This window comes from Bombina bombina, chromosome 4 (assembly GCF_027579735.1).
Source record: "Bombina bombina isolate aBomBom1 chromosome 4, aBomBom1.pri, whole genome shotgun sequence".
Classification (NCBI taxonomy): domain Eukaryota; kingdom Metazoa; phylum Chordata; class Amphibia; order Anura; family Bombinatoridae; genus Bombina; species Bombina bombina.
Window position 1 is genome coordinate 972,087,510 of NC_069502.1, and position 22,045 is coordinate 972,109,554.

Below are 22,045 nucleotides of genomic sequence, written 5' to 3' on the forward strand. Positions count from 1 at the left end.
CTTCCCGAGACCAAAGACCCTGAGCTTTCAGGGATCCCCAGACCGCGCCCCAGCCTATCAGACTGGCGTCGGTCGTGACAATGACCCACTCTGGTCTGTGGAACATCATCCCTTGAGACAGATTGTCCAGGGACAGCCACCAACGGAGTGAGTCTCTGGTCCTCTGATTTACTTGCATCTTCGGAGACAAGTCTGTATAGTCCCCATTCCACTGACTGAGCATGCACAGTTGTAATGGTCTTAGATGAATGCGCGCAAAAGGAACTATGTCCATCGCCGCCACCATCAACCCGATCACTTCCATGCACTGAGCTATGGAAGGAAGAGGAACGGAATGAAGTATCCGACAAGAGTCCAGAAGCTTTGTTTTTCTGGCCTCTGTTAGAAAGATCCTCATTTCTAAGGAGTCTATAATTGTTCCCAAGAAGGGAACCCTTGTTGACGGGGATAGAGAACTCTTTTCCACGTTCACTTTCCAGCCGTGAGATCTGAGAAAGGCCAGGACAATGTCCGTGTGAGCCTTTGCTTGAGGAAGGGACGACGCTTGAATCAGAATGTCGTCCAGGTAAGGTACTACTGCAATGCCCCTTGGTCTTAGCACCGCTAGAAGGGACCCTAGTACCTTTGTGAAAATCCTTGGAGCAGTGGCTAATCCGAAAGGAAGCGCCACGAACTGGTAATGTTTGTCCAGGAATGCAAACCTTAGGAACCGATGATGTTCCTTGTGGATAGGAATATGTAGATACGCATCCTTTAAATCCACCGTGGTCATAAATTGACCTTCCTGGATGGAAGGAAGGATAGTTCGAATGGTTTCCATCTTGAACGATGGGACCTTGAGAAATTTGTTTAAGATCTTGAGATCTAGGATTGGTCTGAACGTTCCCTCTTTTTTGGGAACTATGAACAGATTGGAGTAGAACCCCATCCCTTGTTCTCTTAATGGAACAGGATGAATTACTCCCATTTTTAACAGGTCTTCTACACAATGTAAGAACGCCTGTCTTTTTATGTGGTCTGAAGACAACTGCGACTTGTGGAACCTCCCCCTTGGGGGAAGTCCCTTGAATTCCAGAAGATAACCCTGGGAGACTATTTCTAGCGCCCAAGGATCCAGAACATCTCTTGCCCAAGCCTGAGCGAAGAGAGAGAGTCTGCCCCCCACCAGATCCGGTCCCGGATCGGGGGCCAATATTTCATGCTGTCTTGGTAGCAGTGGCAGGTTTCTTGGCCTGCTTTCCCTTGTTCCAGCCTTGCATTGGTCTCCAAGCTGGCTTGGCCTGAGAAGTATTACCCTCTTGCTTAGAGGACGTAGCACCTTGGGCTGGTCCGTTTTTACGAAAGGGACGAAAATTAGGTCTATTTTTTGCCTTGAAGGGCCGATCCTGAGGAAGGGCGTGGCCCTTACCCCCAGTGATATCAGAGATAATCTCTTTCAAGTCAGGACCAAACAGCGTTTTCCCCTTGAAAGGAATGTTTAGTAGCTTGTTCTTGGAAGACGCATCAGCCGACCAAGATTTCAACCAAAGCGCTCTGCGCGCCACAATAGCAAACCCAGAGTTCTTAGCCGCTAACTTAGCCAATTGCAAAGAGGCGTCTAGAGTGAAAGAATTAGCCAATTTGAGAGCATTGATTCTGTCCATAATCTCCTCATAAGGAGGAGAGTCACTATCGAGCACCTTAAGCAGTTCATCAAACCAGAAATATGCGGCTGTAGTGACAGGGACAATGCATGAAATGGGTTGTAGAAGGTAACCCTGCTGAACAAACATCTTTTTAAGCAAACCTTCTAATTTTTTATCCATAGGATCTTTGAAAGCACAACTATCCTCTATGGGAATAGTGGTGCGTTTGTTTAAAGTAGAAACCGCTCCCTCGACCTTGGGGACTGACTGCCATAAGTCCTTTCTGGGGTCGACCATAGGAAACAATTTTTTAAATATGGGGGGAGGGACGAAAGGAATACCGGGCCTTTCCCATTCTTTATTAACAATGTCCGCCACCCGCTTGGGTATAGGAAAAGCTTCTGGGAGCCCCGGCACCTCTAGGAACTTGTCCATTTTACATAGTTTCTCTGGGATGACTAAATTTTCACAATCATCCAGAGTGGATAATACCTCCTTAAGCAAAATGCGGAGATGTTCCAATTTAAATTTAAATGTAATCACATCAGATTCAGCCTGCTGAGAAATGTTCCCTAAATCAGTAATTTCTCCCTCAGACAAAACCTCCCTGGCCCCCTCAGATTGGGTTAGGGGCCCTTCAGAGATATTAATATCAGCGTCGTCATGCTCTTCAGTAACTAAAACAGAGCAGCCACGCTTACGCTGACAAGGGTTCATTTTGGCTAAAATGTTTTTGACAGAATTATCCATTACAGCCGTTAATTGTTGCATAGTAAGGAGTATTGGCGCGCTAGATGTACTAGGGGCCTCCTGAGTGGGCAAGACTCGTGTAGACGAAGGAGGGAATGATGCAGTACCATGCTTACTCCCCTCACTTGAGGAATCATCTTGGGCATCATTGTCATTATCACATAAATCACATTTATTTAAATGAATAGGAATTCTGGCTTCCCCACATTCAGAACACAGTCTATCTGGTAGTTCAGACATGTTAAACAGGCATAAACTTGATCAGAAAGTACAAAAAACGTTTTAAAATAAAACCGTTACTGTCACTTTAAATTTTAAACTGAACACACTTTATTACTGCAATTGCGAAAAAACATGAAGGAATTGTTCAAAATTCACCAAATTTTCACCACAGCGTCTTAAAGCCTTGAAAATATTGCACACCAATTTTGGAAGCTTTAACCCTTAAAATAACGGAACCGGAGCCGTTTTAAGCTTTAAACCCCTTTACAGTCCCTGGTATCTGCTTTGCTGAGACCCAACCAAACCCAAAGGGGAATACGATACCAAATGACGCCTTCAGAAGTCTTTTATAAGTATCAGAGCTCCTCTCACATGCGACTGCATGCCATGCCTCTCAAAAACAAGTGCGCAACACCGGCGCGAAAATGAGACTCTGCCTATGCTTTGGGAAAGCCCCTAAAGAATAAGGTGTCTAAAACAGTGCCTGCCGATATTATTAAATCAAAATACCCAGAATAAATGATTCCTCAAGGCTAAATAAGTGTTAATATCAATCGATTTAGCCCAAAAAAAGTCTACAGTTTAAATAAGCCCTTGTGAAGCCCTTATTTACAATCGTAATAAACATGGCTTACCGGATCCCATAGGGAAAATGACAGCTTCCAGCATTACATCGTCTTGTTAGAATGTGTCATACCTCAAGCAGCAAGAGACTGCAAACTGTTCCCCCAACTGAAGTTAATTGCTCTCAACAGTCCTGTGTGGAACAGCCATGGATTTTAGTTACGGTTGCTAAAATCATTTTCCTCATACAAACAGAATTCTTCATCTCTTTTCTGTTTCTGAGTAAATAGTACGTACCAGCACTATTTGAAAATAACAAACTCTTGATTGAATAATGAAAAACTACAGTTAAACACTAAAAAACTCTAAGCCATCTCCGTGGAGATGTTGCCTGTACAACGGCAAAGAGAATGACTGGGGTAGGCGGAGCCTAGGAGGGATCATGTGACCAGCTTTGCTGGGCTCTTTGCCATTTCCTGTTGGGGAAGAGAATATCCCACAAGTAAGGATGACGCCGTGGACCGGACACACCTATGTTGGAGAAACATGGGGTTTATGTCCATTTAATGTATTTTGTTGTTGTAGGTTGTTTTTTCTTATATAAAAAAAATTAAAATGGTAAAAGTAGGGTAGAATTTATTTCCAATAGCTGTGTTGTCAACAAAAAAATTATTGTTTTAATAAAATAAATACACAGTTTGTCCCTAGACTCAAAATCTAGATTTTTATTCCTTGTTTTGAAAACTTAGATGATTTATGATACTTTTTATGCAGTATATAAAAAGTTGCATTGAATTACTGATCTATAAATAAATAAAAAATATTGCAGACACAGAAATCTTATTTTGTTTTTAGAAATCAATTTCCAAGTAACATATTCCCTTTGAAAACGCCTTACATAGTTTTTTTTACAGAACTAGACAGGTACAAAAGCACCTTTCCAGAGCATGTTTTTTTTCTTTTCTTTCAATCTCTGTATTGAACAAAGGTAATGAGGCTGTGAAACCAAAGTCTCTGCAGTACGTGCCACAATATTAGTGAGGATATTATTTCCTAAACTTGGGTTCTTTGATGAAACACCTCTGCAATACCAAAGTGTCATCCTATCCTGCAATTTCACACATCAGCTGCCATGGTATCTTTCCTCTGGAGATCAGTTTCACGTTGCACTAATGAGTCAACACCTGTTAGAGTGGAGAAATCTGAACCTTGTTAGCGACTATGTACTCTCCGGGGAGTATACAGGTTGAGCATTGTCATACTTACCTTCAACATGTCTGTGCTCAGTACTCTGGCTGCAGCTGTGATAAAGTCCCCAATGAGCATCGTAAAGCCAGGTAACCCCAGAAAGAAGAAACTCGATGAGCAGTGCCGTATGATTGTATTCAAAATATCCTGCAATGAATGGACATAACACTTAAAATAAAAAACTTGCATACAAATAATAATTTAACAATTTAAAAAAAAAAAAAAAAGTCTACAACAGTTGGCCTCAACATTTGTCTGAAGTGTAGGCTATACGAATTATGCGCCTGTCCAAGGCTGCGATCAGAAAGATTTTTCAACAGCATTATCTACAGGCAAAGTATAAAATGAAATTGTCCATAAACCCCAATGATCTGAAAACTGCATCACATTTGTTAAAGATCCAATATAATCGAACTTTCATGATTCAAAAACAGTTTTAAACAACTTTCAAATGTACTTCTAATATCTAATTTGCGTCATTCTCTTGGTATCCCTTGCTGAAAGGCATACCTAGGTTGGCTCAGAAGCAGCAATGCACTACTGGGAGCTAGCAGCTGATTGGTGGCACATATATGCCTCTTGACATTGGCTTATACGAAGCATTCAGCTAGCTTCCAGTAGTACACTACTACTCCTTGAACAAAAATGACTAAGAGAATAAGGCAAATTTGATAACAGAAGTACATTAGAAAGTTGTTTAAAGGGACAGTCAAGTCCAAAAAAAACTTTCATGATTTAAATAGGGCATGGAATTTTAAACAACTTCCCAATTTACTTTTATCACCAATTTTGCTTTGTTCTCTTGGTATTCTTAGTTGAAAGCTAAACCTAGGAGATTCATATGCTAATTTCTTAGACCTTGAAGACTGCCTCTAATCTGAATACATTTTCACCACTAGAGAGCATTAGTTCACGTTTCATATAGATAACATTGAGCTCAAGCACGTAAAGTGACCTAGGAGTGAGCACTGATTGGCTAAACTGCATGTCTGTCAAAAGAACTGAAATAAGGGGGCAGTCAGCAGAATCTTAGATACAAGATAATTACAGAGGTAAAACGTGTATTATTATAACTGTGTTGGTTATGCAAAACTGGGGAATGGGTAATAAAGAGATTATCTTTCTTTTTAAAAAACAAAAATTCTGGTGTTGACTGTCCCTTTAAAATTGTATGCCTTGAATCATGACATAAAAATGTTGGTTTTATGTCTTTTTAAGCAGGAATACAGTTTGGCAACTACTAGTTTAAAACACACTTCTACTAACTTTACTTTTTCTCTGGCTTTTGAAAACTTTTTTAAAAAAAGTTTACAATTCATTTAAGAGCCTAATGAAAAAAACAAAACAATATAACATAAGAAAAGATAGCAATAACACCATACGTAAAAACAAAATTTATGCTTCCCTGATAAATTTCTCTCTTTCTGGACATGGAGAGTCCACAACGTCATTCCAATTACTAGTGGGATATTCAACTCCTGGCCAGGAGGCAATGAGCACCCCAGCAATGCTGTTAAGTGTAACTTCCCTTACCCATAATCCCACTAGTAATTGGAATGACGTTGTGGACTCTCCATGTCATAGGAAAGAAATATATATTTAAAAAAAAAAAAAGAATATTTTTAAAGCGGACATCATACAGTAAATTATTTTAGCCATGAAATGAGAATAAAAGTTGACAATGACACAGATTCAATAATAATACTTTGTAAAACCTATATCTTGCCATAACACTTTAACTTGAAAATTGTGTAATGCATACGGATGGAGGACCAGTAGATCAAGATCCTGTCATGGGCAGCCCAATTTCCAGACCCGAACCCCAATGAAAACATCTGGAATGTGATCAAGAAGATAGATGGATGGACACAAACCGTCAAACAAAGTTGAGATGCTTGAATGTTTGCAACAGGAGTGGCATAAAGTCACTCAAAAGCAATGTGAAAGACTAGTGAAGAGCATGCCAAATGCATGAAAACGTAGAGTGAAAATCATGGTTACTCCAAATATTGATTTCTGAACTCTTGCTAAGTTAAAACATTAGTATTCAGTTGTTTAAAAATTAATACAAACTTGTTTCCTTTGCATTATTCAAGGTCTAAAAACACTAAATCTTTTTTCGTTTTGTTATTTTGACCAGTTGTCCTTTTCTGTAAATAAATGCTCTAAATCAGGGGATGCCAACCTTTTGGACCTCAGGGACCACTAAACTCACAATTTTGAATCCTGTGGCCCACTAACATGATTTTTTTTAAAAAGGTACAAACCTCTATAATGTGTGTGCATATATATATATATATATATATATATATATATATATATATATATACACACACATACATATACATACACATATACACACACATGCATATACACACATACATATACATACACATATACACACACATGCATATACACACACATACTTTAAATAACTAGTATAATCATAGCTAAGTTTACATTATGCATATATTTACACATTTTTAAGAATTATTAACTGAATGACAGAACTGAGAGAATACTTCCAAATGGATGAAGGGTGAGTGCCAACTTTTGAGCTGGAAACAGAGAGGCAGAAAGTGGGGGAAACAAATTATGTTTAAAAAGACCACAAGACTTTAAAGTTACCTCCCTAGTTAGGAATTATTCAAAACTACTTATGATCATAGACTGACATCGGAGTCATAAATTAAGTTTATATCAGAAAGCTCTCAATATGGATGTGAGCTAACCACGACTGATGTTACTGGCAATTACTATAATACTGGTGGGATATGGCTGATCTGCTGGATGGCAATTACTGAAATTCAGGTGGAATGGCTTTGTGCGTGGGAAAATTATTAGAATGAAAAATAACTAATATTTCATAAAAAAAAGAGAAGATGGAGGGGAGGAAGACAAACAGTTATGCAAGTCCATCTGAAGGAATTAGGAAAACTACAGGTAAGAGACAGGTAAAGGGAAGAAAATAAATGAAATATAAGAGAGACTTTTTTTTTAAGATTTTCTTTTTTTTATATACATTAATTCCACTATTTTAAGCCAAGGCTATACCAACCTCTGCTGGCTTTAGAATGGAAACATCTTTCTCTGAGCAGCGCACCAGACGGGAGGAGTTAAAAATACAATCTAGCTACACAAGTTGCACAGTTTAACTTCTCCTCTGTCGATTTTTTACTGATGTCCAGCCAGGCACTGTAGGAAGTTGTGGCACGATGGGGGTGACACCATCAGAGGAGATTAATTACTGCTTGATGGTGTCAAGGACCACCAACATCTTCTCGTGGACCACCAGTGGTCCATGGACCACTGGTTGGCGACCGCTGCTCTAAATGATAACATTTTTATTTGGGATTCGGGAGAAATGTTGTCAGTAGTTTACAGAATAAACTAGTGTGTGTGTGTGTATATATATATATATATATATATATATACACACACACACACATATATATATATATATATATATATATATATATATATATAGATACACACACAGTATATATACATACATACACACACACATATATATATATATATATATATATATATATATATATATATATACAGTGGGGCAAAAAAGTATTTAGTCAGCCACCAATTGTGCAAGTTCTCCCACTTAAGAAGATGAGAGAGGCCTGTAATTTTCATCATAGGTATACCTCAACTATGGGAGACAAAATGTGGAAACAAATCCAGACAATCACATTAAAATTAGAAATAATTTATTTGCATATTATAATGGAAAATAAGTATTTGGTCACCTACAAATAAACAAGATTCCTGGCTCTCACAGACCTGTATCTTCTTCTTTAAGAGGCTTCTCTGTCCTCCACTCATTACCTGTATTAATGGCACCTGTTTGAACTTGTTATCAGTATAAAAGACACCTGTCCACAACCTCAAACAGTCACACTCCAAACTTCACTATGGTGAAAACCAAAGAGCTGTCGAAGGACACTAGAAACAAAATTGTAGACCTGCACCAGGCTGGGAAGACTGAATCTGCAATAGGCAAGCAGCTTGGTGTGAAGAAATCAACTGTGGGAGCAATAATTAGAAAATCGAAGACATACAAGACCACTGATAATCTCCCTCGATCTGGGGCTCCACGCAAGATCTCACCCCGTGGGGTCAAAATGATCACAAGAACGGTGAGCAAACATCCCAGAACCACACGGGGGGACCTAGTGAATGACCTGCAGAGAGCTGGGACCAACGTAACAAAAGCTACCATCAGTAACACACTATGCCGCCAGGGACTCTCCTGCAGTGCCAGACGTGTCTCCCTGCTTAAGCCAGTACATGTCCGTACATGTCCGGGCCCGTCTGAAGTATGCTAGAGAGCATTTGGATGATCCAGAAGCGGATTGGGAGAATGCCATATGGTCAGATGAAATCAAAGTAGAACTGTTTGGTAGAAACACAACTCGTCGTGTTTGGAGGAGAGAGAATGCTGAGTTGCAACCAAAGAACACCATACCTACTGTGAAGCATGGGGATGGCAACGTCATGCTTTGGGGCTGTTTCTATGCAAAGGGAACAGGACGACTGATCCGTGTACATGAAAGAATGAATGGGGCCATGTATCGTGAGATTTTGAGTGCAAACCTCCTTTCATCAGAAAGGGCATTGAAGATGAAATGTGGCTGGGTCTTTCATCATGACAATGATCCCAAACACACCGCCCGGGCAACGAAGGAGTGGCTTCGTAAGAAGCATTTCAAGGTCCTGGAGTGGCCTAGCCAGTCTCCAGATCTCAAACCCATAGAGAACCTTTGGAGGGAGTTGAAAGTCTGTGTTGCCCAGCGACAGCCCCAAAACATCACTGCTCTAGAGGAGATCTGCATGCAGGAATGGGCCAACATACCAGCAACAGTGTGTGACAACCTTGTGAAGACTTACAGAAAACATTTGACCTCTGTCATTGCCAACAAAGGATATATAACAAAGTATTGAGATTAACTTTTTTGATTGACCAAATACTTATTTTCCACCATAATTTGCAAATAAATTCTTTCCAAATCAGACAATGTGATTGTCTGGCTTTGTTTCCACATTTTGTCTCTCATAGTTGAGGTATACCTATGATGAAAATTATAGGCCTCTCTCATCTTCTTAAGTGGGAGAACTTGCACAATTGGTGGCTGACTAAATACTTTTTTGCCCCACTGTATATATATATATATATATGTATATATATGTAAATTGAAACCCAGTTTATAATGTAAGTCAATGGGAAGTGAGGGAGATACGTTCCAGGCCCCTCTCAAAATTGTCATAAGTAACACCTAATACATTATTTTTAAAGCTTTGAAATGAAGACTTTAAATGCTAAACAGCATTATAAACCTAATAAAATAATCACACAACACAGACTTCACTTGCATTTTTTTGCAAACAGTTCTTTCTATGCATTCCAATCTGGACTGATTTATAGACAGGAAGATCTTGTTCCTTTGAAATCTGAACAATATCGCAGGTATGGTTAAACTGATTAATTTCAGCTTGCTTGGCTTTGCTGCAACACAAGCGGACAACTCCACCTACTGGCTATTTTAATAAATGCACTGCTTCTCAATGCTTTTCAATAGCAATAACATGACTGGAAAAAAGGTTGTTATTCTGAAACGGTGTAAATTGAACCGTTGTAAAACGAGGGCCACCTGTATATGTGTATATATATATATATATATATATATATATATATATATATATATATATATATATATATATATATATATATATTACACATACACACACATATATATATATATATATTACACATACACACATATATATATATATATATATATATATACATACACACACACACACATATACATATATATATATATATATATATATATATATATATATATATATACACACACACATTGTGTGTGCAGGTCATTAGGACATTCTGTAAGTACACACTCTGTGGTGAAATTACATAAAATAAACTTAATGTGTACATATACAATTTGCTGATACATTTATGTTTTTATTGTATCATATTTGTATGTATGGTATAACTGTCCATATAATTTAAAAGGGCGACTATGTTGTTGTTGTTTTTTTTTTGGGGGGGGGGGGGGGGTTCAAACAGTGATTGCCGTCTCCTACAGTATGTGTGTTGCAAGTTCATTAACGTAATGTTTCTGTGGACTAGTTTACAATTAAAGATTGTGCACACTCACTTTTTGCAGAAGAGGTATTCCTTTCTAAGTAAGGGATTTTTTTTGCAATTTATATTTATAGCATTGATATGGCAGCTTAAATGGAACAGTGTGTACTTTATATAAGAATGATGAATACTGCAATTTAATACATATATTTTTTCCTGGTAGTGTGTGGGGATTCCATATATACTCACAGTATTATTAAAATCTTAACTTTCAGGACTCCTCTCTAATGGTATTTTCAGTTGCATAGTTAAAAAAAGAATTTTGTCTGAACTTTAGACATCTTTTTTGCCAATTATACAAAGTAAATTGGAGAATCTGTGTGTGTGTGTGGCCGTGTGTGTATGTGAGAGTGTGTGCCTGTAACACTGTGTTTGTGAAAGTGAGTGTGTGAAAATTTGTATGAATGTGTGTTTTATACCTTTACAATATTTTAAAGTTTGACTACATTTGATAGTAAAGTGTGCACATATTTTAGTCCTGTGGCTAAAAATTGCACTGGGCAAAAGTTATGCGCACAGTGCCCTAAAAATCTAGAGGGAATATTGGGCACATATAGGAACTGTTTGCACTTTTGTTTTGCAGCACTGCTCCACATCAGACTGTTTTCTCAAACAGCTCTGTACTCTGGCTGCACTGTGTAAGTTTTCGTTCACACAGTGTATCCAGAGAGAAGTAATATTTGAAGAGAACAGTTAGAGTAGCGTTGCAAACCAGCAACACATTGATTGATGACTGTCAACCCTAGCCTTTCATGCACCATTTTATTACTACATTTTCCCCTTATTATATTGTGTTATACAAAGAGGAAAGGAAACAAATGCAATGCAATTTTCAACTGCTGCAAAAAGAAAATTTATGCTTACCTGATAAATGTGTTTCTTTTTAGACACAATGAGTCCACGGATTTCATCCTTACTTGTGGGATATTCACCTCTTGGTCAGCAGGAGGAGGCAAAGAGCACCATAGCAGAGCTGCTATATATAACTCCTCCCTTCCCTCCCACTCCAGTCATTCAACCGAAGATAGAAAGATAAAGCAAAAGCCAAGGTGAAGAGGTGTCTTAAGTTTACAAAAATTAAGAACCTGTCTCAGAAAACAGGGCGGGCCGTGGACTCGTCGTGTCTAAAAAGAAACAAATTTATCAGGTAAGCATAAATTTTCTTTTCTTTTTAAAGACACAATGAGTCCACGGATTTCATCCTTACTTGTGGGATACAATACCAAAGCTAGAGTACACGGATGATAAGGGATGGACAAGACAGGAAACCTAAACGGAAGGCACCCCTGCTTGAAAAAACATAATTTATGTAAGAACTTACCTGATAAATTCATTTCTTTCATATTGGCAAGAGTCCATGAGCTAGTGACGTATGGGATATACATTCCTACCAGGAGGGGCAAAGTTTCCCAAACCTCAAAATGCCTATAAATACACCCCCCACCACACCCACAATTCAGTTTAACGAATAGCCAAGAAGTGGGGTGATAAGAAAGGAGCGAAAGCATCAACAAGGAATTGGAATAATTGTGCTTTATACAAAAAAATCATAACCACCATAAAAAGGGTGGGCCTCATGGACTTGCCAATATGAAAGAAATTAATTTATCAGGTAAGTTCTTACATAAATTATGTTTTATTTCATGTAATTGGCAAGAGTCCATGAGATAGTGATGTATGGGATAGCAAATACCCAAGATGTGGAACTCCACGCAAGAGTCACTAGAGAGGGAGGGATAAAAATAAAGACAGCCAATTCCGCTGAAAAAAGAATCCACAACCCAAATCAAAAAGTTTTATTCTTATAATGAAAAAAAATGAAATTATAAGCAGAAGAATCAAACTGAAACAGCTGCCTGAAGAACTTTTCTACCAAAAGCTGCTTCTAAAGAAGAGAAAACATCAAAATGGTAGAATTTAGTAAAAGTATGCAAAGAAGACCAAGTTGCTGCTTTGCAAATCTGATCAACAGAAGCTTCATTCTTAAAAGCCCAGGAAGTAGAAACTGACCTAGTAGAATGAGCCGTAATCCTCTGAGGCGGGGATTTACCCGACTCCACATAAGCATGATGAATCAAAAGTTTTAACCAAGAAGCCAAAGAAATAGCAGAAGCTTTCTGACCTTTCTTAGGACCAGAAAAGATAACAAATAGACTAGAAGTCTTTCTGAAATCTTTAGTAGCTTCAACATAATATTTCAAAGCTCTTACCACATCCAAAGAATGCAAAGATCTTTCCAAAGAATTCTTAGGATTAGGACACAACGAAGGGATAACAATTTCTCTACTAATGTTGTTGGAATTCACAACCTTAGGTAAAAATTTAAATGAAGTCCACAAAACCGCCTTATCCTGATGAAAAATCAGAAAAGGAGATTCACAAGAAAGAGCAGATAATTCAGAAACTCTTCTAGCAGAAGAGATAGCCAAAAGAAACAGTACTTTCCAAGAAAGTAACTTAATATCCAGAGAATGCATAGGCTCAAACGGAGGAGCCTGTAAAGCTCTCAAAACCAAATTAAGACTCCAAGGAGGAGAGATTGACTTAATGACAGGCTTGATACGAACCAAAGCCTGTACAAAACAACGAATGTCAGGAAGATTAGCAATTTTTCTGTGAAACAGAACGAGCAGAGATTTGTCCTTTCAAGGAACTTGCGGACAAACCCTTATCCAAACCATCCTGAAGAAAGTGTAAAATTCTAGGAATTCTAAAAGAATGCCAAGAGAACTTATGAGAGGAACACCATGAAATGAAAGTCTTCCAAACTCGGTAATAAATCTTTCTAGACACAGATTTACGAGCCTGCAACATAGTATTAATCACTGAGTCAGAGAAACCTCTATGACTAAGCACTAAGCGTTCAATCTCCATAACTTCAAATTTAATGATTTGAGATCCTGATGGAAAAACGGACCTTGAGATAGAAGGTCTGACCTTAACGGAAGTGGCCAAGGTTGGCAACTGGACATCCGAACAAGATCCGCATACCAAAACCTGTGTGGCCATGCTGGAGCCACCAGCAGAACAAACGAACGTTCCATTATGATTTTGGAAATCACTCTTGGAAGAAGAACTAGAGGCGGAAAGATATAAGCAGGTTGATAATTCCAAGGAAGTGACAACGCATCCACTGCTTCCGCCTGAGGATCCCTGGATCTGGACAGATACCTGGGAAGTTTCCTGTTTAGATGAGAAGCCATCAGATCTATTTCTAGAAGCCCCCATATCTGAACAATCTGAAGAAACACCTCTGGGTGAAGAGACCATTCTCCCGGATGTAAAGTCTGGCGACTGAGATAATCCGCTTCCCAATTGTCTATACCTGGGATATGAACCGCAGAGATTAGACAGGAGCTGTATTCCGCCCATGCAAGTATCCGAGATACTTCTTTCATAGCCTGAGGACTGTGAGTCCCACCTTGATGATTGACATACTCCACGGTTGTGACATTGTCTGTCTGAAAACAAATAAACGATTCTCTCTTCAGAAGAGGCCAGAACTGAAGAGCTCTGAAAATCGCACGGAGTTCCAAAATATTGATTGGTAATCTCGCCTCTTGAGATTTCCAAACCCCCTGCGCTGTCAGAGATCCCCAGACAGCTCCCCAACCTGAAAGACTTGCATCTGTTGAAATCACAGTCCAGGTTGGACGAACAAAAGAGGCCCCTTGAACTAAACGGTGGTAATTTAACCACCAAGTCAGAGATAGTCGAGCATAGGGATTTAAGGATATCAATTGTGATATCTTTGTATAATCCCTGCACCAAAGGTTCAGCATACAAAGCTGAAGAGGTCTCATGTGAAAACGAGCAAAGGGGATCGCGTCCGATGCTGCAGTCATGAGACCTAAAACTTCCATGCACATAGCTACTGAAGGAAATGACCGAGACTGAAGGTTCCGACAAGCTGAAACCAATTTCAGACGTCTTTTGTCTGTTAGAGACAAAGTCATGGATACTGAATCTATTTGGAATCCCAAAAAGGTTACCCTTGTCTGAGGAATCAAAGAACTTTTTGGTAAATTGATCCTCCAACCATGCTTTTGAAGAAACAAAACGAGTTGATTCGTGTGAGATTCTGCAGAATGTAAAGACTCAGCAAGTACCAAGATATCGTCCAAATAAGGAAACACAGCAATACCCCGCTCTACGATTACAGAGAGAAGGGCACTGAGAACCTTTGAGAAGATCCTTGGAGCTGTTGCTAGGCCAAAAGGAAGCGCAACAAACTAGTAATGCTTGTCTAGAAAAGAGAAACTCAGGAACTGATAGTGATCTGGATGAATTGGAATATGAAGATATGCATCCTGTAAGTCTATTGTGGACATATAATGCCCTTGCTGAAAAAAAGGCAGAATAGTCCTTATAGTCACCATTTTGAATGTTGGTATCCTTACATAACGATTCAAAATTTTTAGATCCAGAACTGGTCTGAAAGAATTCTCCTTCTTTGGTACAATGAACAGATTTGAATAAAACCCCAGACCCTTTCCAGATATGGAACTGGCACAATTACCCCAGATGACTCCAGGTCTGAAACACATTTCAGAAAAGCCTGAGCCTTTACTGGGTTTATTGGAATGCGTGAGAGAAAGAACCTTCTCACAGGCGGTCTTACCTTGAAACCTATTCTGTACCCTTGAGAAACAATGTTCTGAATCCAATGATTTTGAATTGAACTGATTCAAACATCTTTGAAAAATCGTAATCTGCCCCCTACCAGCTGTGCTGGAATGAGGGCCGCACCTTCATGCGGACTTTGGGGCTGGTTTTGATTTTCTAAAAGGCTTGGATTTATTCCAGACTGGAGAAGGCTTCCAATTGGAAACCGTTCCTTTAGGGGAAGGGTCAGGCTTCTGTTCCTTATTCTGACAAAAGGAACGAAAACGGTTAGCAGCCCTAAATTTACCCTTAGATTTTTTTTTATCCTGAGGCAAAAAAGCTCCCTTGCCCCCAGTGACAGTTGAAATAATAGAATCAAACTGAGAACCAAATAACTTATTACCTTGGAAGGAAAGAGATAGCAATGTTGACTTAGAAGTCATATCAGCATTCCAAGATTTAAGCCATAAAGCTCTTCTAGCTAAAATAGCTAAAGACATATACCTGACATCAATTCTAATGACATCACAAATGAAATTATTAGCATGTTGAAGAAGCTTAACAATGCTATACACATTATGATCTGGTACTTGTTGCGCTAAAGCCTCCAACCAAAAAGTTGAAGCTGCAGCAACATCAGCCAAAGAAATAGCAGGCCTAAGAAGATTACCTGAACATAAATAAGCCTTCCTTAGAAAAGATTCAAGCTTCCTATCTAAAGGATCTTTAAAAGAAGTACTATCTGCCGTAGGATTAGTAGTACGTTTAGCAAGAGAAGAGATAGCCCCATCAACTTTGGGGATTTTTTCCCAAAACTCCAATCTATCAGCCGGCAAAGGGTACAGTCTCTTAAACCTTAAAGAAGGAGTAAATGAAGTACCCAAACTATTCCATTCCCTAGAAATTACATCTGAAATAGCATCAGGAACTGGAAAAACCTCTGGAATAACTACACAAGGTTTAAAAACTGAATTTAAACGTTTACTAGTTTTAATATCAAGAGGAGTAGACTCCTCCATATCCAATGCAATCAACACCTCTTTTAGTAAAGAACGAATAAACTCCATCTTAAATAAATATGAAGATTTGTCAGTGTCAATATCTGAGGCAGAATCTTCTGAACCAGATAAATCCTCATCAGAGATAGATAAATCAGAATGTTGGCGGTCATTTAAAAATTCATCTGATTTATGAGAAGTTTTAAAAGACCTTTTACGTTTATTAGAAGGTGGTATAACAGACAGAGCCTTCTGAATAGAATTAGAAACAAATTCTCTTACATTAACAGTAATATCTTGAGCATTAGATGTTGAAGGAACAACAACAGGTAATGGATTACTACTAATGGAAATATTATCAGCTTTTGAAAGTTTATCATGACAACTAACACAAACTACAGCCGGAGGAACAGTTACCACAAGTTTACAACAAATGCACTTAGCTTTGGTAGAACCGACATCAGGCAGCAGCTTTCCAGAAGTAGATTCTGATACAGGGTCAGATTGCGACATCTTGCAATATGTAATAGAAAAAACAACATATAAAGCAAAGTTATCAAATTCCTTAAATGACAGTTTCAGGAATGGGAAAAAATGCAAACAGAACAAGCCTCTAGGAGCCAGAAGTAAAAAGAAACTGAGACTTAAATAATGTCAAAAAAACTGGCGCCAAGTATGACGCCCACAATTGACAATTTTTATTTTTATTTTGCTCCAAAAACGTATGCAACAAACATGAGCATCATAGATGACGCAACTACGTGAAAACTCTCGGCGTCAACTACGACGCCGGAAATAACGTCATAAACGTCAATGAACGTAATTTTCGCCCCAAAAATGATGCAATAAATTCTAGCATTTTTTGCACCCGCAAGCCTAACAGCCCGCAATTTAGAAAGAAAAGTCCATTTGAAAAATTTTCAGGTAAGAAAAAAATTTATTCATATGCATTTCCCAAAAAATTAAAATGACAGTCTGAATGAAGGAAATATACTGATTAACCTGAATCATGGCAAATATAAGTATAAAACATATCTTTAGAACTTTACATAAAAAGTGCCAAACCATAGCTGAGAGTGTCATAAATAAAATAAGACATACTTACCAAAAGACACTCATCTACATATAGTAGATAGCCAAACCAGTACTGAAATGAGAATCAGTAGAGGTAATGGTATATAAGAGTATATCGTCGATCTGAAAAGGGAAGTAGAAGAGATCTCTACGACCGATAACAGAGAACCTATGAAATAGATCCCCGATAGGATGACCATAGCATTTAATAGGCAATACTCCCTTCACATCCCTCTGTCATTCACTGCACTCTGAGAGGAAAACCGGGCTTCAGCATGCTGTGAAGCGCATATCAACGTAGAAATCTAGCACAAACTTACTTCACCACCTCCTTAGGAGGCAAAGTTTGTAAAACTGAATTGCGGGTGTGGTTGGGGGTGTATTTATAGGCATTTTGAGGTTTGGGAAACTTTGCCCATCCTGGTAGGAATGTATATCCCATACGTCACTAGCTCATGGACTCTTGCCAATTACATGAAAGAAACCTTTCTCCCAAAAACAGCCTCAGTCGAGGCAAAAGTATCGAAATTTGTAAAATTTAGAAAAAGTGTGAAGAGAGGACCAAGTTGCAGCCTTGCAAATCAGTTCTACAGAAGCTTCATTTTTGAAAACCCATGAAGAAGCAACAGCTCTTGTGAAATAAGCCGCAACTCTCTCGGGAGGCTGCTGTCCAGCAGACTCATAAGCAAAACATATTATGCTCCTTAGCAAAAAAGAAATACAAGTATCCGAAGCTCTCTGTCCCTTACGTTTTCCCAAGAAAACCACAAACAAAGAAGACTGGCGAAAATTCTTAGTCGCCTGTAAATAAAACTTTAAAGCAAGGACCATGTCCAAAGTGTGCAGAAGTCTCTTAAAGGGACAGTCTAGGCCAAAAACAAAATTTATGCTTACCTGATAAATTCCTTTCTCCTGTAGTGTGGTCAGTCCACGGGTCATCATTACTTCTGGGATATTAACTCCTCCCCAACAGGAAGTGCAAGAGGATTCACCCAGCAGAGCTGCTATATAGCTCCTCCCCTCTACGTCACCTCCAGTCATTCGACCAAGGACCAACGAGAAAGGAGAAGCCAAAGGGTGTAGTGGTGACTGGAGTATAATTCAAAAATTTTTTACCTGCCATAAAAAACAGGGCGGGCCGTGGACTGACCACACTACAGGAGAAAGGAATTTATCAGGTAAGCATAAATTTTGTTTTCTCCTGTTAAGTGTGGTCAGTCCACGGGTCATCATTACTTCTGGGATACCAATACCAAAGCTAAAGTACACAGATGACGGGAGGGACAGGCAGGCTCTTTATACGGAAGGAACCACTGCCTGAAGAACCTTTCTCCCAAAAACAGCCTCCGAAGAAGCAAAAGTATCAAATTTGTAAAATTTGGAAAAAGTATGAAGAGAAGACCAAGTTGCAGCCTTGCAAATCTGTTCAACAGAAGCCTCATTCTTAAAGGCCCAAGTGGAAGCCACAGCTCTAGTAGAATGTGCTGTAATTCTTTCAGGAGGCTGCTGTCCAGCAGTCTCATAGGCTAACCGAATTATGCTACGAAGCCAAAAAGAGAGAGGTAGCCGAAACTTTTTGACCTCTCCTCTGACCAGAATAAACGACAAACAGGGAAGACGTTTGTCGAAAATCCTTAGTTGCCTGTAGATAAAATTTCAGGGCACGGACTACAACTAGATTGTGTAGCAGACGTTCCTTCTTCGAAGAAGGATTAGGACACAAAGATGGAACCACAATCTCTTGATTGATATTCCTGGTAGTGACCACCTTAGGTAGGAACCCAGGTTTAGTACGCAGAACTACCTTGTCTGAATGAAAAATCAGATAAGGAGAATCACAATGTAAAGCGGATAACTCAGAGACTCTTCGAGCCGAGGAAATCGCCATTAAAAATAGAACTTTCCAAGATAACAGCTTGATATCAATGGAATGAAGGGGTTCAAACGGAAAACCCTGTAACACATTAAGAACTAAGTTCAAACTCCATGGTGGAGCAACAGTTTTAAACACAGGCTTGATCCTAGCTAAAGCCTGACAAAAAGCTTGAACATCCGGAACTTCTGACAGACGTTTGTGTAAAAGAATGGACAGAGCTGAAATCTGTCCCTTTAAGGAACTAGCGGATAAACCCTTTTCTAAACCTTCTTGTAGAAAAGACAATATCCTCAGAATCCTAACCTTACTCCATGAGTAACTCTTGGATTCGCACCAATATAAGTATTTGCGCCATATCTTATGGTAAATCTTTCTGGTAACAGGCTTCCTAGCCTGTATTAAGGTATCAATAACTGACTCAGAAAAACCACGTTTTGATAAAATCAAGCGTTCAATTTCCAAGCAGTCAGCTTCAGAGAAATTAGATTTTGATGTTTGAAGGGACCCTGGATCAGAAGGTCCTGTTTCAGAGGTAGAGACCAAGGTGGACAGGATGACATGTCCACTAGATCTGCATACCAAGTCCTGCGTGGCCATGCAGGCGCTATTAGAATCACTGATGCTCTCTCCTGTTTGATTCTGGCAAACAATCGAGGAAGCATCGGGAAGGGTGGAAACACATAAGCCATCCCGAAGGTCCAAGGTGCTGTCAAAGCATCTATCAGAACCGCTCCCGGATCCCTGGATCTGGACCCGTAACGAGGAAGCTTGGCATTCTGTCGAGACGCCATGAGATCTATCTCTGGTTTGCCCCAACGTCGAAGTATTTGGGCAAAGACCTCCGGATGAAGTTCACACTCCCCCGGATGAAAAGTCTGACGACTTAAGAAATCCGCCTCCCAGTTCTCCACTCCCGGGATGTGGATTGCTGACAGGTGGCAAGAGTGAGACTCTGCCCAGCGAATTATCTTTGATACTTCCATCATTGCTAGGGAGCTTCTTGTCCCTCCCTGATGGTTGATGTAAGCTACAGTCGTGATGTTGTCCGACTGAAACCTGATGAACCCCCGAGTTGTTAACTGGGGCCAAGCCAGAAGGGCATTGAGAACTGCTCTCAATTCCAGAATGTTTATTGGTAGGAGACTCTCCTCCTGATTCCATTGTCCCTGAGCCTTCAGAGAATTCCAGACAGCGCCCCAACCTAGTAGGCTGGCGTCTGTTGTTACAATTGTCCAGTCCGGCCTGCTGAATGGCATCCCCCTGGACAGATGTGGCCGAGAAAGCCACCATAGAAGAGAATTTCTGGTCTCTTGATCCAGATTCAGAGTAGGGGACAAGTCTGAGTAATTCCCATTCCACTGACTTAGCATGCACAATTGCAGCGGTCTGAGATGTAGGCGTGCAAAGGGTACTATGTCCATTGCCGCTACCATTAAGCCGATCACCTCCATGCATTGAGCTACTGACGGGTGTTGAATGGAATGAAGGACACGGCATGCATTTTGAAGCTTTGTTAACCTGTCTTCTGTCAGGTAAATCTTCATTTCTACAGAATCTATAAGAGTCCCCAAGAAGGGAACTCTTGTGAGTGGAAAGAGAGAACTCTTCTTTTCGTTCACCTTCCATCCATGCGACCCTAGAAATGCCAGTACTAACTCTGTATGAGACTTGGCAGTTTGAAAGCTTGAAGCTTGTATCAGAATGTCGTCTAGGTACGGAGCTACCGAAATTCCTCGCGGTCTTAGTACCGCCAGAAGAGCACCCAGAACCTTTGTGAAGATTCTTGGAGCCGTAGCCAATCCGAATGGAAGAGCTACAAACTGGTAATGCCTGTCTAGAAAGGCAAACCTTAGATACCGGTAATGATCCTTGTGAATCGGTATGTGAAGGTAAGCATCCTTTAAATCCACTGTGGTCATGTACTGACCCTTTTGGATCATGGGTAAAATTGTCCGAATAGTTTCCATTTTGAACGATGGAACTCTTAGGAATTTGTTTAGGATCTTTAAATCCAAGATTGGCCTGAAAGTTCCCTCTTTTTTGGGAACCACAAACAGATTTGAGTAAAACCCTTGTCCTTGTTCCGACCGCGGAACCGGATGGATCACTCCCATTAATAAAAGATCTTGTACGCAGCGTAGAAACGCCTCTTTCTTTATTTGGTTTGTTGACAACCTTGACAGATGAAATCTCCCTCTTGGGGGAGAGGATTTGAAGTCCAGAAGGTATCCCTGAGATATGATCTCTAACGCCCAGGGATCCTGGACATCTCTTGCCCAAGCCTGGGCGAAGAGAGAAAGTCTGCCCCCCACTAGATCCGTTCCCGGATCGGGGGCCCTCGATTCATGCTGTCTTAGGGGCAGCAGCAGGTTTCCTGGCCTGCTTGCCCTTGTTCCAGGACTGGTTAGGTCTCCAGCCTTGTCTGTAGCGAGCAACAGCTCCTTCCTGTTTTGGTGCAGAGGAAGTTGATGCTGCTCCTGCTTTGAAATTACGAAAGGAACGAAAATTAGACTGTCTAGCCTTAGGTTTGGCTCTGTCTTGAGGCAGGGCATGGCCTTTACCTCCTGTAATGTCAGCGATAATTTCTTTCAACCCGGGCCCGAATAAGGTCTGCCCTTTGAAAGGAATATTAAGCAATTTAGATTTAGAGGTAACATCAGCTGACCAGGATTTTAGCCACAGTGCTCTGCGCGCCTGAATGGCGAATCCGGAATTCTTAGCCGTAAGTTTAGTTAAATGTACTACGGCATCCGAAATAAATGAGTTAGCTAACTAAAGGGCTTTAAGCTTGTGTGTAATCTCATCTAATGGAGCTGATTCAAGTGTCTCTTCCAGAGACTCAAACCAAAATGCTGCTGCAGCCGTGACAGGCGCAATGCATGCAAGAGGTTGCAAT

General features: G+C 39.9%; 1 protein-coding gene across 2 annotated transcripts in view; it reads right to left on the bottom strand.

Annotated features, from left to right (window-relative positions):
• Positions 1–22,045, bottom strand: part of RALGAPA2 (Ral GTPase activating protein catalytic subunit alpha 2) — a 1,332,894-nt gene that overhangs the window by 646,783 nt on the left and 664,066 nt on the right. For both annotated transcript variants that reach the window (XM_053712011.1, XM_053712010.1), the window contains one exon: positions 4,428–4,556. In XM_053712011.1, coding sequence (XP_053567986.1) covers positions 4,428–4,556 — 129 coding nt within the window. The remainder of the gene's footprint in view (positions 1–4,427; positions 4,557–22,045) is intronic.